Genomic DNA, 18,699 nt, shown 5'->3' with positions numbered 1-18,699 from the left:
TAGTTTTTGTAAGTTTATTTTTTAAACAAACTATTTACAGTACAAATATTTCCATAACTCATAATTGCATAACATTAATATACATTTTTCTATAAATCGTAACACATGAAGTGGCATTGCGCTCTCACATCACAATAGCATCGTTGCCAAATGATAAAATCACAGAAAACAAACTTATCTGCAAAAAGTGCTTGGGTTTACGTTTGAAATTTTTAAGATAAAATAAAATATTTAACAAGCAAAATAAGTAAAGCGATAGGTAAGGCGTCAATTAAAAGGTATAACTCTGTACATGATACAATTTACAGCTTTGTTCAAGTTTAAAGACCCTACTATATATCAATACAAAAATAATATATCCCACACAACAGTTATATACACCTTTCACACAACGGCTTCGGAACAGAAGAAAGACAGAGATTCGTATAATACTTGGTAGGCCTAAATGCCTTTGTGCTTTCAGATGGGTTATAAATTGGATAGCAGTTGACTAATTGGTTTTACATTACTTTCATAATTCCAAATGTTATTGTTATTGTCCAAACATTCAAAGTGCTACCCTAAATTTTCAAACACTTTAGTCCAGAAATAAACATGAAATCCTCTTGAATTACTTTTGTTGATGGTTTAAACATACGACATATTAAATAAATACTTTGTTTGATAGGCCTATCAAAAGTAAGCAAAATTGCCGATACACCAGCGGGAACCAACTCAATTCACAAACGCGGCTCTTGTACGGGCAATGTTGAATGTCGTGTGTTAAATCTTGTGTGTTTAAACCATCAATGAAGCTATTCAAGCGGATTAAATGTTTGAAAATGGCAGCCCGCCAAAACATGTAGCACATTGAATGTTACAATTTGGAACCGATACAGGTAATTTTGACCTATTAGTCCATATTGCAGATATCTGGCTACGTCAATAGTTGATTGTTATTCTTTTAGTACCCAGAAGTAATATGTACGTAAAATCAATGAACAAAGAAACATGATTAAACATGATGTAAAAATGTATTCCACACTATACACCGCAGTAAGACTAATGTTATTCCAAATCTATATTGACCAGTGAAATACTGTTTGAAAAAGTAGACATCTCTATATTAATATTTAAATATTTGTATTTGGCATCAGTCAATAAACAATACTTTAAAATATTTTTGAATCGCACAGTAATAATTTTTAACACATACACTCATCGAATAACGTTATAGAGATAACTTTATAAACAATCGTTTTTCGGACGAATGTTTCTCAATTTCAAACTATTTCCAGAATCAAGGAAGATGACGTTAAAGCTTGAGTAAATCTTTGGTCTACTCTAAACTGGTACTGCTCAGAACGTACTTGACGGTGTACGCAAACGCTGCAAATCCAATGAATACAAAAATGTTTGCCACCACGCTCTGTAGCGGGTTTTGGTTTTGGTCGTTGACCCCCACGTTTCCATGTGCAGGGTTCGTGGGGTCGTAGCCAGGACAGTGGTTTTCATTGGCGTCATTGATCATGTTGTTTCGCTCAGCCTGGAGGCGTTTGTTCAGCTTTTCTCTCATTGTCTGGAAAAACAGTTGATTTATTCAACTATGTGTAAAATGCAGTTGTTATAGTAAGTAGTAAGTGCTAAAGTAGGCCTAATAGAAGCCCTGGGGGTTAGGGGAAAGGAAGCAGGATGGTTCAAAAGCTACCTGAAAGACAGAAAGCGGCCGGTTGAAATGAACTAGGCCTACATAAAAAACAACACAATATATGCAAAGCCCATTCAGAAACATCCGACATACATAGGGGTGTCACAGTATTGAGGGTGACAATTGGAATTGATCAAATTTCCCTTTGTAAGGAGAAAAGGCCTATTTCCAGAAAAAAATTATCCTGTATTCCGATGAATTAGGCCTACTCTTTTCCCCGGCAAATTACCCTTTTCCCAGGTGATAATTATTGCCCACCCTGTAAATCTCCCCCATCCAAAACCTCGACTCCCACCATGTCCCCTAGTGGTGAGTTTTGCTTATTTGTTTAATTATTAATAAAATCAAGTCTCAGCTTGGCAAAAGTAATTGAAGAAAATTAGAGTATAGTTGACATAGAATAGTGGTTTGAAAGTGTGGCAAGGGACTTGCCACTAGAGCACTAGTAAAATTAGCTTACTATAGCCTAGTAATTAGTTCAGAAGTCATTATTTTATTAATTTGTATAACAACTTTGATCCAGCAAAATTTCAAACCAATCTAACCTTGCATAGCTTATCAAATAACACGTACTCTTGCAAACTTGTTAAAACAAACCTTGATTGCAATCACAACCAAACAACAAACCTAGCAGATAACAATATATGTTTGAGATAAGCTTGACTCACTTCTACTAGATCAGGGAACAAATCACAAAACTGCTGATTGTTGAGGTTATGACTCAAGCTTTGTATCGCAAGATTTTTCCTTTCGTAATCACTCGCTTCAATACTGCCTAATGTTGGACTTTTTTCCGTCTGTAACAAAAAAGGAATATTGAATCACAGAATACTTAAAAAATTATAATCATATTCATCATTCAGTTCAAACGCTTAGAACTACAGTAGTGATGTGTCAAAGCCGAATCTCAAATCTCAAAACCATCAAAACTTTGGAAAAGTTTGGTTTTAACTGTTTCGAGAACTGATCACCGAGTTTCGAGATTTAAAAGTTTCAAAGCTTAAGATTCTGGCAGCTTTATTTTTGAAAATGTTTTTGTGTCATTATTATTGTTTTCAACGTTATTTCTACACAAGCTGGTAGCAACAGAGCAAACAGATCACCTTTAACAGTAATGAAACAAGTAAATTAATTGTATTCTGAACTTCAAAAGGCAACGGTTTTCGGCCCAGAAAATCGGTTTTCACTGCAGCCGTTTCTTTTATTGAATCCATCATAGAGTCCATAGATAAAGGGGAGAACGTAGTGGGCATATTTATGGATTCAACAAAAGCTTTTGAAAGCGTAAATCATCATCTATTACTTGATAAATTATTGAACTTTGGTGTCAAGGGAGTTGCATACAATTGGTTTAAGTCATACCTTTCCGACCGATATCAGTATGTTGAAATTAACCAAACCATTTCAAATAGGATCACGGGCGCAGCATCGGACTTATGTTTGGTCTCATGTGGCGTCCCACAGGGATCGATTCTGGGTCCTTTGCTGTTCTTATGTTACATAACCGGACTTCCTGAAGTGCTACAGACTGTTCCCCATAGTAATTTATGTTTATATGCAGACGACGCAAAATTAAAAATCTCAGCAAAGAACCAAAATGAAATTGAATATTTAAGTTTTATAGAACTAGCTAATATAAAGCAATACTTCAATAATAATAGTCTTTTGTTAAATCCAAATAAAACTAAATTTATTACATTTTCCACAAAGCAAAATCGTAAAAAAATATCTCCAAATATAATGATTGAAGAGGAAATTATTAAACAAGTGGATGAGGCTAAATTTTTAGGTCTATATATTGATGAAAACTTATGCTGTGACAAACATGTCGAACATATATCGAGAAAAATTAACTCCGGTTTATTCGCCTTAAGGCGTATGGCCAGCCTATGCTCATTGCCTGTACTAAAACAAATATATTTTGCTCTGATTCACTTTAATATTTCTTATGGAATTGGCTTGTATGGTGCAACAACAATAAATAATCTGAATACAATTCTAAACCTACAGAAAAAAGCAATTAGATGTATGCTCAAACTTGAAGATGATGACTCCGCAAGAGAACACTTCAAAAATCTTAAAATTTTAACTGTGTATGGTCTGTATATTTTTGAATGTATCTTATTTTTTATAACAAAAACTTATGTACAACCAATAGGTCATCAATATAATACAAGAAGACAGACCGAAAAACATTTTTAAAAACATAGATTGGAATTTAAAAAAAAAAAGACGACATACATTGGCAATAAATTCTTTAAAGCACTTCCGAATGAACTAAGATCAGAAAAAAATAATAACAAACTAAAATGTAAATTGAAACCTATATTTGATCAACAAACTCATTTACTCAATAGAGGAATTTTATGAATACAACAAAATTATGAAGCAGTAGTGGTACTAGTTTTTTTTTTTTTTTTTTTTTTATTTATAATTGTATTGTTTTTTAGTTTTATATTTGACGCCATTTCTTGTAATGACATGTACAAGGACAAATAAAGTGATTTGATTGATTGATTGATTCATTCATCTTAAATACTATAGGCTAACTGGAACGACGTGCCATTCAGTTTCATACCAATATTTACTAAAAATAAATAAATATTTACCACTAAATGTTCTAATTAATCTAATATTCATGTTTAGGCTATGTTGGTGTAAGGAGTTTAATTTATTTTACTAGTGTACTTGTTGCTTGAATTCGAGCAATTGCTAAGTATTACAGGTGATATTTTAAAACAAATAACAGTCATAATTTCTGATGACTTAAAAGATTATGGAAATATTTAAGGTGTACATAACATATCGATATAATCAACATTTCTTGTAAATATCTTAATATTTTTCAAAAGCTGATCATGTTTTTTAGTGTTTTCTACAAATAGCCTTACTCATAGCCGCATTAGGTTTTCCATAAAAACGATCATAAATTCTAAAAAAAACCTTTCTATTTCTTCTCCTTGGTGGTGTTCTATGACTTTTCTATGTTTCCATAGTTTGCAAATCGGCTCTCTCAATGATTAATAAGAAATGCAGCACAGTGTTAATTCAGTTTTCTTTTTAGTATATCCAGGCTATCTCGCTTTTCTCCAAATTGTAATATTTACGCCAACCCAAATTCAAATAGTAAATACCGTATTTCACTTCAACCAAGTCAGTAAATGTTTGTAGCAAACTGTTAAATTAGCAAACTTTTTGACTGATTACAATTAACATATGTTCTTCTTCTCACTTTTAATTTCTGACAACAGCTGGAGTCTCATAACAATGTTTTTTCCCCATATTAATCTTATCATGGAGAAATATGAAACTTTAAAGGGCCCCAGGGCCTCACTCTCTAATTAATTCCCTAAAAAAAAAAAAATGTTTCCTGCACAACTTTCCGTTACGCTCTTTCCAATAACACAAAAAACATGTCAACCGGTTCATTAGTTTCGGAGGAGTAATTGTCACAAAAAACCTGCTTGCGTATTAAATAAGTACTAGTGGTCGTCCAGTGGTCGAAAACTCGACCAAATATATATATAATGTACCCGCATTGAATATTGGATACTGAAATAGACATTCCATGTATATGTACCAGTTGTCACCATTTTTTATTAAAAACATATAGTTGTGTGAAACAGTCACGGTATGTGTGTCTAAAAATATATTTTCTATAATATTTTTTGTTGCTGACAAAGTTGATGGGTCATAACTGTTATTTGCTATAGCTCTTAATAAGCCATTCCATAAGTTTGACTTGGTAAAAATCTTCGTGTATTCGAGAGGAATTAGTAATTTAGATCAGTGCAATCTGTTGGTGGCCCACATCAACTACGACGAATTTAAAGAAAAAACTGGTGACAACTTTAACATGGGGATGTAATGTAAAGGTACAGGCTTCTCTATTTTCACCAAACGCTGTAAATTAAACATGTGATTCTAATTTATTCCATTTGTTTTGATTTTCTGTTTATATTTTGTTGTTATTTCGTCACCAGCATGGTAACCCATAAAGCACATGCAAATTTTTTTAAATTTCAAATAAATTTTTTGTGCTTATATTTTAGCCTATTTTAATTTTTAAAGAGATTCTGCTCATCTACAGGAAAATATTTTTCTAACAGTATCCGTAGATGTTCCCTGCGATGCACACGAACTGAGAAAAAAGGTTTTAAAGAAACATGCTTGCTTATTAATATATAGATAATAATATAGATTGTTGGTTGTTTATAAAAAATATCTTGTGGGTAAAATTATATATTGGGTTTTAACTAAGATTAGCCTATCAGTCACAATATTTATGTTATGTCATGGTCCGGAGTCAATCTCTTTCAGTTTTTATTACATAATTAACATTTTCTTATTAGGTACCTGCATCTTTTGTAACCTTGACCTTTGTAACCAGCTAAGTAAAAAATTTCGCGTTTAGGTTTCAAAATTCGAGATTTGGTATTCAGTTTTTTAAAGTTTTGGTTTTGGTTTTGTGATTCGAAATTTCTAGTTTTGACTGAAAATGTCATTACTTAGAACACTAGAGAAGCAGGGATTTTAAAAATTTTCTACAAGCACTGTAACAATAAATTAATTGGTCACATAAATTATTCCAATTTAAATATGATTAGCAAGGAATTTACCAATGATCACACCATACAAAAAAATTGAATTTCTAGGTGTAGGCTATGATTCATACATGAAGCCAAGGATTACAAACATACCATGAAACTGAGCAGTCCCGTTAAAATTGTCGACACACTCCAAGCGGGATTCCACGTGTCAGGATGGAAGTCACTTATAGATAAACACAGTCTCGTATTGGTTTTGAATCTAAAAAAAGCAACCAAGTTAGGTTATAACAAAGTAGGCCTAACTTATTACTTTATATCAAGCATGAATATTTGTTTACAGAGTATGCAGGCAGCAAATTGCTAAGAGGTTATGTATGTAAATTCTCATTGTGAATACTACATTTTCATCAATAGAATACTATACTAAAACACATCTAAATATCTATTATACATGTTTTTCGTAGATATTCTTAGCTAAGCAATCACAGGTTGAGATGAATCGGTTAGAAAAATAAGTAATTTGTTATTGTCGGTACCCATTTATCAGCTAAAATTGGCCAGTTTAATTTTTAAAAGTAGAAGCCACATTTTACGTAGAATTTATCATAAAACAGTGATTCCCTAGAGACGATTACCAACCACATTGGGTTTTATAATTCACACACATAATTGCATGACTGGCTGGGTAGCCGAGTGGTTAATGTGGATTGTTAGGCACAGCATTCATTCTACATTCATCTTTCCCTCTGTAGGTTGCGTCTCCATCTCAAATAATTGATAACTGATTTTTTTGGCAGTGAACAAATTTATATTTACACTAATTAGTAACAAAGTACTTGACCACAGTGAGTCAAATAAAATAATTACAGTAGGACAACATTTTACAATACATAAAATTGAACACATTATATTTAACTTCAAAACCCCCAAAAATGGATGAGAATATTCTGAGGCGTCAGTTATGCCCTTGACTATTGATACAATTTTCTATCTCCATGTTTAAGTTGTCACCAGTTTTTTATCAAAATCACCGTAGTTGATGTGAGCCAAGACAGATTGTGCTGATCTAAATTCCTAATTTCGGTCGAATACATGACCATTTTTACCGGGACAAACTAATGGAATGACATTTTGTGAGCTGCTATAGCAACTTTTGACCCATCAATTTGGTAAGCAAGAAAAAATAAGGTAGAAAATATAACTTTAGGCACTAGAGCACATTTTGTGACTGGCTAACACAATTTGGTTTTTTTATAAAAAATTGGCAACAGCTAATCCATATAAGTTTGCTTCAGCATGCAATAGGCCTAGTCAATGGTTGTACTCATAACGGTTATAGGGAGGTTTGCCTACTGGTTTTTATCAATTGTTATCTGTGGTGTAGGCTTAAAAGCTGTTATTTAGTACACTAATAATGTAGTTTGAAGCATGTAGTTTTTTTTTTATCTGTACTTTACAAACATGTATCCAATATCTATCCAGATTACTCTTTCTGTTTTTGTCAAACTCTTTGGATCAAATAATTGATTAGGTCTAAATGATAACTATGACATATCAAAGTTAATGGTTCTTTTACCTTCCATTAGGAGTTATCATATAAATGGAAGGTGGCTTGAATGGGAACTCCCTTGGAAAAACCAGTTTTCCATGATAGAATCCACCCTCATAAGGGGTGTTTTCTGGTCCTAATACCACGTAATGCCTGCAAAAAAAGTTAAAAGTTCAGTATTGGAAAAAACAACCATATAAACAAAACTAGATACTATACAAAATCTCTGTCATCTTGATTCGAAACATACTTTCAAGATTTGGTGGGAGAAAACCCCAAGTAAAATGTTTAAAGCTAAGAACTAAATTTTAGTATCAATCTTAAAAGTTGTATCATGCGCTCATCAAATTGCAAAAAAGTAGATTATTCTATAAACTCAAATTGTGAATGTGACATTCTTTATTTAGCCTAAAATTAATTTTGTACGAAGGCCTGATGAAACTAAAGCACTGTAGCATGGAGAATGATTCAATGCTGAAGAATGTTGGTAGGCCTACTTTTTAAACTGAATCCAGCTCATTGAGATCATTGGGCTTTTAACAAATCATCACGGTTAAAAAAACAGCTGATGTTACTCAGTTTAAGTACTGTCTGTAACAATCATCAATATAGACAGTGAAAATTTGATAGATTCAACACGCTGAGTGTGCGGGGCAGGAAATGTCCTCCCAGGGCTGGATTTAGAATTTTGGTGCCCCTAGGCCCAAATACTTCTTCTGCCCCCTAGTACAGTCACAGTTTCTTTCCTAGAAACCGTTATTAAAAACTATATCATGCCTATAGGCCTATGTTCGTGGGAGTGAGCTGGCGTAGTGGTTAGAGCGCAGGACTTCAGTCCCTGAGGTCTCGGATTAGATCCCCGCCAAGTCACCAATGGATTTTATCTAAGTGATAATGCCGCAACCCCTAGGTCTAGCCTGAAGTAATGTGAAAAACAATCCTAGGCTCGTGCCTAGAGTGCATGAACTCCATAACAGTACGTGATACCATAGATTAAACATACTCCTTTAGTAGATTTGTTATACTTAGGGATTAGCTGAAAACAATTCTTTTTATTTAAGTTATTTAAAACCTAGTTTGTCCAAATAAAGCAATCTAATCATAAACAATAGGTCGCCTCCAGGTTATATTACAGAAATTAAAACACACAACATAGGACTTTCACTATCCCTAAAATAATAGAAACAAAATTACGTTAAAACTAACTTCCAGTTTCACCAACATATGAACTAGACATGAAAAACAATATTTAGACTTGACAATATGATACGAAGTTGACTTGAGTTTATGGTTAATCTATGGTGGTACTGCATCCAGATTATATTTGCAAAGCAAAACAAAGCTATAGTCCGGCCAACCATAATTATCCTCAGGTCTGAGCTGAGTAGGAAATGACACCATTATTGGTGCTTTGGAGGGGATTAATTTTTTTTTAAACCTGTAGCAAACTCAGATAAATATTTTTCAATATTGAATTTTAAAGATAAACTTATCATATTTTTAATATTCAACAAAACGTATTATATATTTTAACTTGACCCTGCAGTTTGTTGTAAACTTATCAAAAGATTAGTTAATAAATTTTCTTTTTGTGAGGTGAGGGTGGTAACGGTGTCTGACAAGCATAGGCGCAGGCCCATAATCACTCCGATCAGTAGCGCCGAGCCAGCATAGTGGCAGTGCAAAGAGTACAGTGGCAATATGATGCATACCGCTCGAGCACTCGACAACATCCCTACAGCCTACTCCCGTATAACTAATGTTCTTTAACAATGTTGTAACGAAATTGATGCGTAACATTGAAAAATAGTTTATATTTTCTAACAGTTATTTCTTCCAATGTTTTTCAAAATTATAATGCTTTATTGGCAAGAACTTTTTTTATCAGCAAAATATGTTAAGCTACGGCTATTTATTTAATTTTATATTTTAAAAAATATTTTTCCTCTCGGCCGTGCGCCCTCTTGCAGCTTGCGCCCATAGGCCCCGTGGGAAATACGGCCCTGTGTCCTTCTCCTCCCATAACAACAACCTTGGTTCAGTGTGAGCTTAGCCTCGCACGGGGAACATTGTGTTTGATTGCCGTGTTTTGTCTACAAGTGTTGCTTCAACTTTTGGCAAGCTTCGTGTCCATGTCGGCCGTTCCAAACTTTATCGGTGCTTCCTGATTGTGTCAACTATATTGTGCAGAGTGTTAAATTAGTTCTCTTTCGTAATATTAATCTTTAAGATATACCGACAGTATTGATTATATTTCCATAAAAAATATATTCCTTATGAATATTATAATCTTTATATAGGCCTAATGGCGGTGGGGGGTTGTAAATATTTTTTTTATAGAAATATTTATTTTGTATGTACTATTGAATGTAAAAAAACTATTTACTGTGTGACTGTGAGCGTTTGGGCCTGAAAACTAGGTAAGGGTTGGAAAAAACCGGCATCAGTACCTAAGGACGGGAATTCCCACCCCAGAAGTAACGTCAACAATATCAAGATCACAGTGTTTACTGACCATTCCAAGATGTTGTTAGGTAGGGGCTCAGCAACCACATACGGCACAGGGTCTCGTTTGAGCCGCATGTAATCCTGCTTCAGGCGGGAAGTAGCACTGTTGTGTTTATTATTTGGCATCCTCTCAAATTGTTTTACAGCCTTGTAGAATCAATGGAATCTAAAAAACAACAATCTAATTTGTAGATTTTGGTGAATAACATCTAGGCACCACTAGAAATAAACAGAATGTGTTTATACTTTTAGCGTTACTTTTATTTCTCGCCTGGCACTCTAAGGGTTAAGTTCAAGTGACAAATCTCACTACATAAGTTAGTTAGTTAAGAGTTAACGATTGTGAACACATAATTAAGAAAACAGTTACCGGTACAGTAAGTTAATTTACGTAGGCTACATTGTTGAAAAACTTACCTGAAAGTAACTCAACAAGTAGGTAGTAAGTTAGGCTCAACAATTAAGTACAAGTTATTCTTGACCATTAACTAAAAATTAGGGTTGGATCTTAAAAGGCCTAGCCTACTTAAATTAGGCTAAGTTATATGGCTTTATTTTACTTTAATCACAGAGAAGTAAGGTACCTAAAGAGGAAACACTCAATGGTACACTAGGCCTAAGTGGTGTCTATAGCACTACGGTAGTCGCTGGTCTCTAGAGCAAAGCCCAACACTGTCCACCTCGCTCTCAAATAGGCTACTACAATGCTCACAGTGGAGGAAAGACCCTGTACCCTGTGCGATAGGAATTTCCATACAGTGCTCTGTGCTTGTCACAAGTATGCCTATAAGTTTTAGTAAATTCCCTGCAAAACATACCACAGCTGGAAGCACATGTTCATCACATCATTAGCGAGTTTTCTCTGTGATAACATACAGGGCCTTTAGGTAGGTAACTTAGGCTAGGCTAGTTATGTTTTGGGTGACTTCATTTGTTTTGAGATATCGTCGACAAGACTTTCATAAGCAGGACTCCAAAAAGCGAATGAAATAATCAAATCAAATTTTCGATAAGTTGGAAACAGTATATTGATATAACATATATCGATTAATTCATTAGGTTAGTAAGGTTATGTTAACCTAACTAACCAAACTTGATATAGCCTACCGGTCCCTAACTTATATTGAATGAAATAGCCTACTGTAATCAATAAGCTACCTACATATCAAAAATTTCATATTTGCATTTGGTATTTTGGTAAGTTGCTGATTTGAAAGTCTATCTATTAACTTACATGGGAGTCAGGCTTTCGGGTACAGTTTGATCTTAACTGGGCTATGCTAATAACTTATTGATTGAAACTATTGATTCGATTAGTAAACCTTCATGCGATTTTTTCACCATCAGCAAGTTTGGTTGGTTATGTTAGGTTATGATAGTTTTATTATATTAATAGATATATTTAAAAATATCGATTATTAGGCTAATCAATATTTTCAATTTGATTGTTTCAATCAACATTAGCATAGCCCAGTTAAGAAACTGTAGGCCTACCCCAAAACGGCATTGATTTAAGTCCATTTAGCCAAGTTAAAAGGGGAGTATTTCATTTGGTCCAAAATCGTTTGGTCCACAAGTTGTAAAACAGTTCGTTTGGTCCAAAATCGTTTGGTCCAACACTTGTAAAACAGTTCGTTTGGTCCAAAATCGTTTTATCATCCAGTTAGGGAGTATTTCATTTGGTCCAAAATCGTTTGGTCCACAAGTTGTAAAACAGTTCGTTTGGTCCAAAATCGTTTGGTCCACAAGTTGTTAAACAGTTCGTTTGGTCCAAAATCGTTTGGTCCACAAGTTGTAAAACAGTTCGTTTGGTCCAAAATCGTTTGGTCCAAAAGTACAGGCAAAACCAGAATTACAATTGTGTATTGTGGAGTAAACTTATGAAATAGACTGTACGTTTCACTGTGGACCATTCGATCGGGTCGTTTTATCCAAAACTCTAATACGAGTTCGTTTGGTCCAAAAGTATGAACTATTGCGTCCCTCACATAGAAGGCGTTCAAATAATCGCCGTCACGTCGTCAACCCAACCGCCTGCCTTCCGAGGCCTATTTGTTGTTTTGTGTTACGTTTCTAAATAATTGATATGTTTGCATTTATATACACGTACATATACATATATTTATTTATATAGCCTATAATGTGTTTGTGTAATGTTTACTTTTTATCCCCAGTCAATCTTAAAACAACGCGTTTTAATTCCCTAGATTTGTGGATAAACATTGACTTTGCTTTGAGTTTGCATTTAATGTTAAACAGATGGTTTATTTAATCTATAATATTAAAACGAAACAGTGTTTTTTTATTTCACGATTCTGAATCAACCACTCGACGGATTTTCATGATTTTTGTGTTGCAAGAAAGATAATTTTGAGAACTAGGGAATGTCGAAGCCATAATTTTAGTTTAGGGTCCCAGTTTTTTAGAAATTAAGTTTTAATTTTTAAAAAGTCTAGCAGCCGACGCTAAGATTCTAAACTAGCTTTTGGCATAAAATAATTTGCTTAACATAACAGCTGTAAACATTCAGCTTTTGTGTCACAAATTCAGCATTTGAAAAAAATGTAAAGACATATTCAGGGTTGACTTATTTATACTATGTGTAATGCTAATCATTGATACGCTCAATTCTTCTTTAAGAGGATGACCTTTCTGTCATGACAGTAAATGGTAAAAAAATGGTGATCACTCTTTGTGAAATTTGTTTTACAGTTAAGGTGTAGTGTTATTAAAAAAAATCCCACTTAAGGCCAATCAAGTGGGCCACGGTCCGTAATATCGTACAAAAGGTAACATGCTACTGCAAAACATCTGTCAAGATATAGGTACTACTGTAATTTAAGGTTTCTGTGTTTGGATGTCATTAGACACGATAAGAGCACACTGAACTTCTTCTGCAGATGAACAATCTGTTGGTTACGAGAAATATAAGCCGAATTAATAAATGCCACAATTCAAGCGCTTTAAATTGACTCTGGCCTGAGAAACTGTTTATAGTATGGAGTTTGGGCCTGTTTTATGTCACCATCTGGGTAAGTAACTTAGAGAGATCAATGATTTTTGTTGCTGAGTAGAGCCAGTAAACATGTACAACACTTCTTTAGTTGAATAACATTCATTGGCTCTATTGTGTATTCTTTCACTAAGCTGAATTAATACATCAAAGTAAACTCTTTAAAAGTCTGTAATAAACTGTAATTTAGGATTAATAACTTTCTATAACTTATTATGCATTTATTCATAAAATTATTAAAAATTTAATCCAGTAACTGAAAACCACTATGATTTAAAAAAAATATATGGGCAACGTGCCTGAATGTTTGTCTTAGACAATTATGCATATCACAAAGAGTAGACCTATAATTGATGTACCTTAATGATATGTCTATGATAAATAAAAGTAGCCTATTTAACATTCATTTTCATAGACTGTAAAAGCCTTCTGCACTTTTATTATTCTGTATCGTATTACATAATGGGAAATTGTCCAATGATTAAATACACATGTATAACAATAATCTCGTGATGATCTGTCAGTCTAGAATAATAAGACAAAATATCGGCAAAAGTAGTCAAAAAGGCAGACACCAACCAGTACAATAGATATAACATAATGCAATAAGAAATGATTGAAAGAGTTACTGTAATATTAAGATTATATAACTGTTCGTAATGGAACGTTATATTGCTAAACATGACATTATACAGAAGAACATCAATTTTAAAATAAGAAAATAAGATCCTTATATATAATTCTGTAAGACAAAATTTTTACCAGGAAATTGTGGACGTCCAGAAAATATGAGTAGGCTAATTAATGTAATTTTCATGTTTTATTTTAACCTTTTGATTATGAAATTATAGACAACCATGATCAATAGTAAACACTCCATTGTAAATAGGTACCGGTACAACAATACAAATTAAGGTGTATGATAAACATTTAAAACACGTTGGTCCACTGAACACTCTGTATATTAGAAGGTCGCCAAATGTGATAAAAACTGTTAATTTATAAGATTTCCAACCGTATGATACACTATTGAGCTTTAAGTTTGTTTATGTACGCTTTAGTGGTTTGAATACAACAAAACATGGCATCTTTAACGTTAAAAACATAGAAAGTCAACATGTTTAAAGCAAAAATTGTATTAATATTATTATTGTATACGACGGCGGATATTTGAACGCCTTCAATGTGAGGGACGCAATAGTTTATACTTTGGACCAAACGAACTCGTATTAATGTGTTGGACCAAACGATTTTGGACCAAACGAACTGTTTTACAACTGTTGGACCAAACGATTTTGGACCAAATGAACGGCAATATAAACGTACAGTATATTTCATAAGTTTACTCTACAATGCAACATTTTACTTCTAGTTTGGCCTGTACTTTTGGACCAAACGATTTTGGACCAAACGAACGTGTTTTTAACTGTTGGACCAAACGATTTTGGACCAAACGAACGAGTTTTTAACTGTTGGACCAAACGATTTTGGACCAAACGAACGGCAATATAAACTGTGGACCAAACGACTTTGGACCAAATGATATTGGATAAAACAATTTTGGACCAAACGAACGAGTTTTTAACTGTTGGACCAAACGATTTTGGACCAAACGAACGGCAATATAAACTGTGGACCAAACGACTTTGGACCATTTGAAGATGATCCGTTAAAAGCACTATCATAGCCTAGGCCTATATACTAAATAACAGATAACATTCTCATCCTTGAAAAATATGCCGTAGGCGGGTAATTTCTTGAAAATTTATGCTTCTAGATTCTTCCTAAATTTGGGTCAGTGTAAAATAAACTTACCTTAGCGATTATTTCAATAGATAATGAATCATTTTTGATGTTTTACATGTTGGTGCTCCCTTTACACACCTAATTGGTCAAACCTTTCTGACACGTAAATTGTTAACACTAATGATTATTAAAAACTAATGTTTGGCCTTGGAAGACGTAGGCTACTCACGGTTTAGGAATTAGAGAGGTTAAGTGTATTCTATGGATTTAAAATGTCAAACAATAGTGTGTTGTGCGTTAACAATCAAAATAAAGTTAAAGCAAACCTAATAATGGGTTATAATGATTATGATAACACTCTAATCCAACAAAACTTCTAAGATTCCAAGAGAACTGCGGAAATGTTGTAGTATAGACAAAATTGCAATGTAGTAAACTCACTTTTTTCTCACTCACCACCAGTCAAGTCACCCACCAGTCGGCGGCAGTCATCAGTCACCACTGGCCACTTAACGATATTTTTCTCATCTTATCTACAGGCAGTCAACGATATACAACCACGGCCACCCAGGACCGCGTTAACTGTCAGTGGAGCCCTGGGCAAACCCAAAAACAAAGCCCCTCCTTTTTTCCTAGTGTGGGCAGGTGGTGGTTGTGGTTGTGGTTGCCCCGAACCTCCGGCGCCCCTGAGAATATGCCCAGTCTGCCCGTTTATAAAAGTGTGCCTGCGGCCACCTTTAACTACAGGCCGCGACCTGGGGCCCATTTCATAATAAGCTACAAGTTACAAGTTACAACTTGTAACTTGTAATTTCCATTAGATTGCATTGGGCGATCAGCTGATTTACTTATAATAATATTAGTTTGTACTTTATTATGAAATGGGCCCCTGGTAGAATTGGCAACGTCGCAAGTATAAGTTGATTAGTGCCATACGTCCCATATAAGATAACATGGCAGGCAGGTGACATAAGCTCATTAATTCGCACTTTATTGATTTAAATTTTGAACATAAATTTATAAAAATATTGAAAATAAAACATACAGAATTTAAAACCAAAACCATATAAGAATTGAAAATATTTATAAGTACATTTTAAGCGGACTCAATATTTTCATAGTCCAGTAACCAGCGCAAGCTTTAGTAAATACACAAATACCGTTTAGCTGCTTCCAAACAAAACAGCTTTTACAACCGTACTTGCAACGTTGCCACTTCGAAGGCCGCGGCCTGGAGTTAAAGGCGGCCATATATACAACACTCTCTTTGACTGACAACTGGCTTGAGGAGGTATGTTTGGGGAGGTTCGGTCAGGGGATGGGGGTGTAAAGTAATCAGAACCACCACATCTCATTTCCAGAATCATTAACAATCCTCAAACGCACAAATTCTAAGTCAATAGCGAAAGTCCAAGAAAGCTACCACATATATAAACACACCCATAGTTCAAATGCAGACACCCTGTTAAACAAAAAAGAAGATTACAACAATTCAATAATTTTCAAACTTATAAACCATCTATAAGATCAATGTGGCAACAGCGCAGGGACTTGGCAACGTCGCAGTCCAAGAAGAGAAAGCTCTAACATCGTAAACTCACCCCCATCCCCTGACCGAACCTCCCCAAACATACCTCCTCAAGCCAGTTGTCAGTCAAATAGTGACACATGTAGTGGCTCCGGTCCGCGCCGTGGTCCGCGCACGCGTTCGCGCGCTGGATTCCTATGACTTTACCGTAAATCGTCATCCGACCGAGAATGTAAATATTTGTAAATAGTGTTTGTGTTAAATAGACTAATGTGACAAACTGTGCTCCTGACGATGCTACACATGTAGCGAAATGTACATCGAGCAAGATATCTACACATTTCAAGAATCTGGCAACCACAAGGTAAACTAGTTTATTAATAATTCGTTCTTGAAGCTGGAATAATACACAACTTATACAATGTTAACATTGTCTCACTCTAATTACTTTGTCTCACTCCAGATTTGCAATGTGAAGGCACGAAAAAGTGAGCGCGTAACATGCAGGCAACGTCGTATGCGCGCGAAATACGTTGGCAGCACTGGCTGTAAATCAGCTGGTCAGCTGTTGTACTGTTGTATTTGTCACTTCACATTAAATGTTATATTAAAAGTTCACTTCTGTGTAAAAATAGGTTATGTTTCTTCACCAATTTATTTGTTTTATGGTAACTGTAGGAAAAGTATAATGTGCAACTCGAGTGCAAAGTACAATTGCCTCACTCGAGAAACCATTCCTCACTCTCCTAGGCTCGTGAGTAAGGTTTTCTCTCGAGTGAGTCAATTGCTCACTTTTCTCACTAGTTGCACAAATAACTATTGAATTAATTTGACCCCTAATTACATGCCTTTGCAAACTTCGATTAGAAGTCTACCTTGATAACAAGCCTTATTTAATAATCCCTATCAGAGTCTTGTAATTAAAGGTTAGCTCATTTTTTAAATTTGATCAAAATACATCCATAAGCGATCAAATTACAACAGTTTTCATTTTCTTGAACAAGCATTATAAGATGAATTTTGAAATTCACTCTCTGTAACCTTTTAGATGAACATTGTACAACATGCACAAAATTATATTGTTTGTTTGAGCTAATTTCCCATAAAAGGGAATAAAGCTATTACCATATCTAGGTCACATGGTAAGACGTGGAACCGGGACTGATTTACTTTTTCGTTTAGATGTCCCCAGAGGCCAAAAACACCCACCGTTCAAATATATATGTGTGTGTGTCCATTTGCATGATTTTGGTGAAATTTGGTACTCAAACGTGTAAACCTACGTTTATTCGAACGAGTTCGCAAACCAGCGTGATCGGGCCATGGGAACTGGGTTTTACCACTGAGCTATAATAATAACTCTATTTCTAATCTATCTAATTATAATATATTTTATCTCAATGGGTTTTACAGGGGATAAAGATTATAGGTAAATTTCATGGGTAAATTTGCTAATACCACACGCGCTCGCGCTGCCACCCACCTAATAAAACAGCTGTAACCATCGATATGTCTATAACCATTGACTATATACCACAATGTTGTGGTATAGTCAAGGAAATGACCTAATGTATGCAGGGTGATGAACTCAAGGACACCACCATTGGGATATAGGAAACGGTAAGAATTGGAGAAGACTTTAAATGGGGGACATTTCTTTATTTTTTGTGGCAGTTACAAATATGATTTTTGTTTTTCATAATTCAGCCGCCATTTCCCAAAATGGTGGCCAACTTTGAAATTTCTTATGGAACAACCTTATGGAACATATTTTGTCATGTTTTCTGACACACACTTTCTCCAATTAGGCCTAGATTGTCAATAACCTTTATCATGGGTAAACGATCAGGGTATACTCATAAAGTATAACTACGATTTAATAGTTAAAATCACAAAAGTTGCCTCAACTTTAGAACCGTAGTTTTTACAGGAATGGGGGTTTGCACTATTTTGTTTAGAATTATAACAACATTACAGACAAATTTCGATCAGAATTGGTTTTTTCCATTTTTCCGGGGTTTTTATGGAAAAATAACATACCGGCCGGTAAGTTGCAATAGCTTTTGGAACGTATTTTTTACATGAATGCATTATGTTATTATATGCTGCACTGTTAAG

At 34.5% G+C, this 18,699-nt stretch overlaps 1 protein-coding gene across 2 annotated transcripts; it reads right to left on the bottom strand.

Annotated features, from left to right (window-relative positions):
- LOC128992582 (ubiquitin-conjugating enzyme E2 J2) lies at positions 1–15,516 on the bottom strand. 2 transcript variants are annotated; one of them, XM_054416230.1, is made up of 6 exons: positions 15,495–15,516; positions 10,302–10,460; positions 7,814–7,939; positions 6,388–6,496; positions 2,356–2,484; positions 1–1,558 (listed from the first exon to the last, which is right to left on the bottom strand). In XM_054416230.1, exons 2-6 carry the CDS (start codon positions 10,418–10,420, stop codon positions 1,319–1,321), a joined length of 723 nt encoding a protein of 240 aa, XP_054272205.1. In that variant the 5' UTR covers positions 10,421–10,460; positions 15,495–15,516; the 3' UTR covers positions 1–1,318. The 2 variants fall into 2 exon arrangements, with proteins under 2 accessions (XP_054272205.1, XP_054272204.1); XM_054416229.1 differs by lacking the exon at positions 15,495–15,516 and adding an exon at positions 15,123–15,488.
- Positions 15,517–18,699: the final 3,183 nt, after the last annotated feature.

The sequence above is a fragment of the Macrosteles quadrilineatus genome, unplaced genomic scaffold (assembly GCF_028750875.1).
Source record: "Macrosteles quadrilineatus isolate MER2022 unplaced genomic scaffold, UCM_ALF_1.0 Scaffold_4__1_contigs__length_99947679, whole genome shotgun sequence".
Classification (NCBI taxonomy): Eukaryota; Metazoa; Arthropoda; class Insecta; order Hemiptera; family Cicadellidae; genus Macrosteles; species Macrosteles quadrilineatus.
The sequence above is the reverse complement of the archived record's forward strand: the minus strand, read 5'-3'. Positions and strand labels throughout refer to the sequence as shown.

Excerpts from the sequence above, each read along its gene's own strand:
- LOC128992582 (XM_054416230.1), bottom strand. The coding sequence starts at position 10,420 with ATGCCAAATAATAAACACAACAGTGCTACTTCCCGCCTGAAGCAGGAT. Across the intron at positions 7,940-10,301 it reads CCTAACAACATCTTGGAATG|GCATTACGTGGTATTAGGAC; the intron begins GTCAGTAAACAC and ends CTTTTTTTGCAG. Across the intron at positions 2,485-6,387 it reads CGGGACTGCTCAGTTTCATG|ACGGAAAAAAGTCCAACATT; the intron begins GTATGTTTGTAA and ends TTTTTGTTACAG.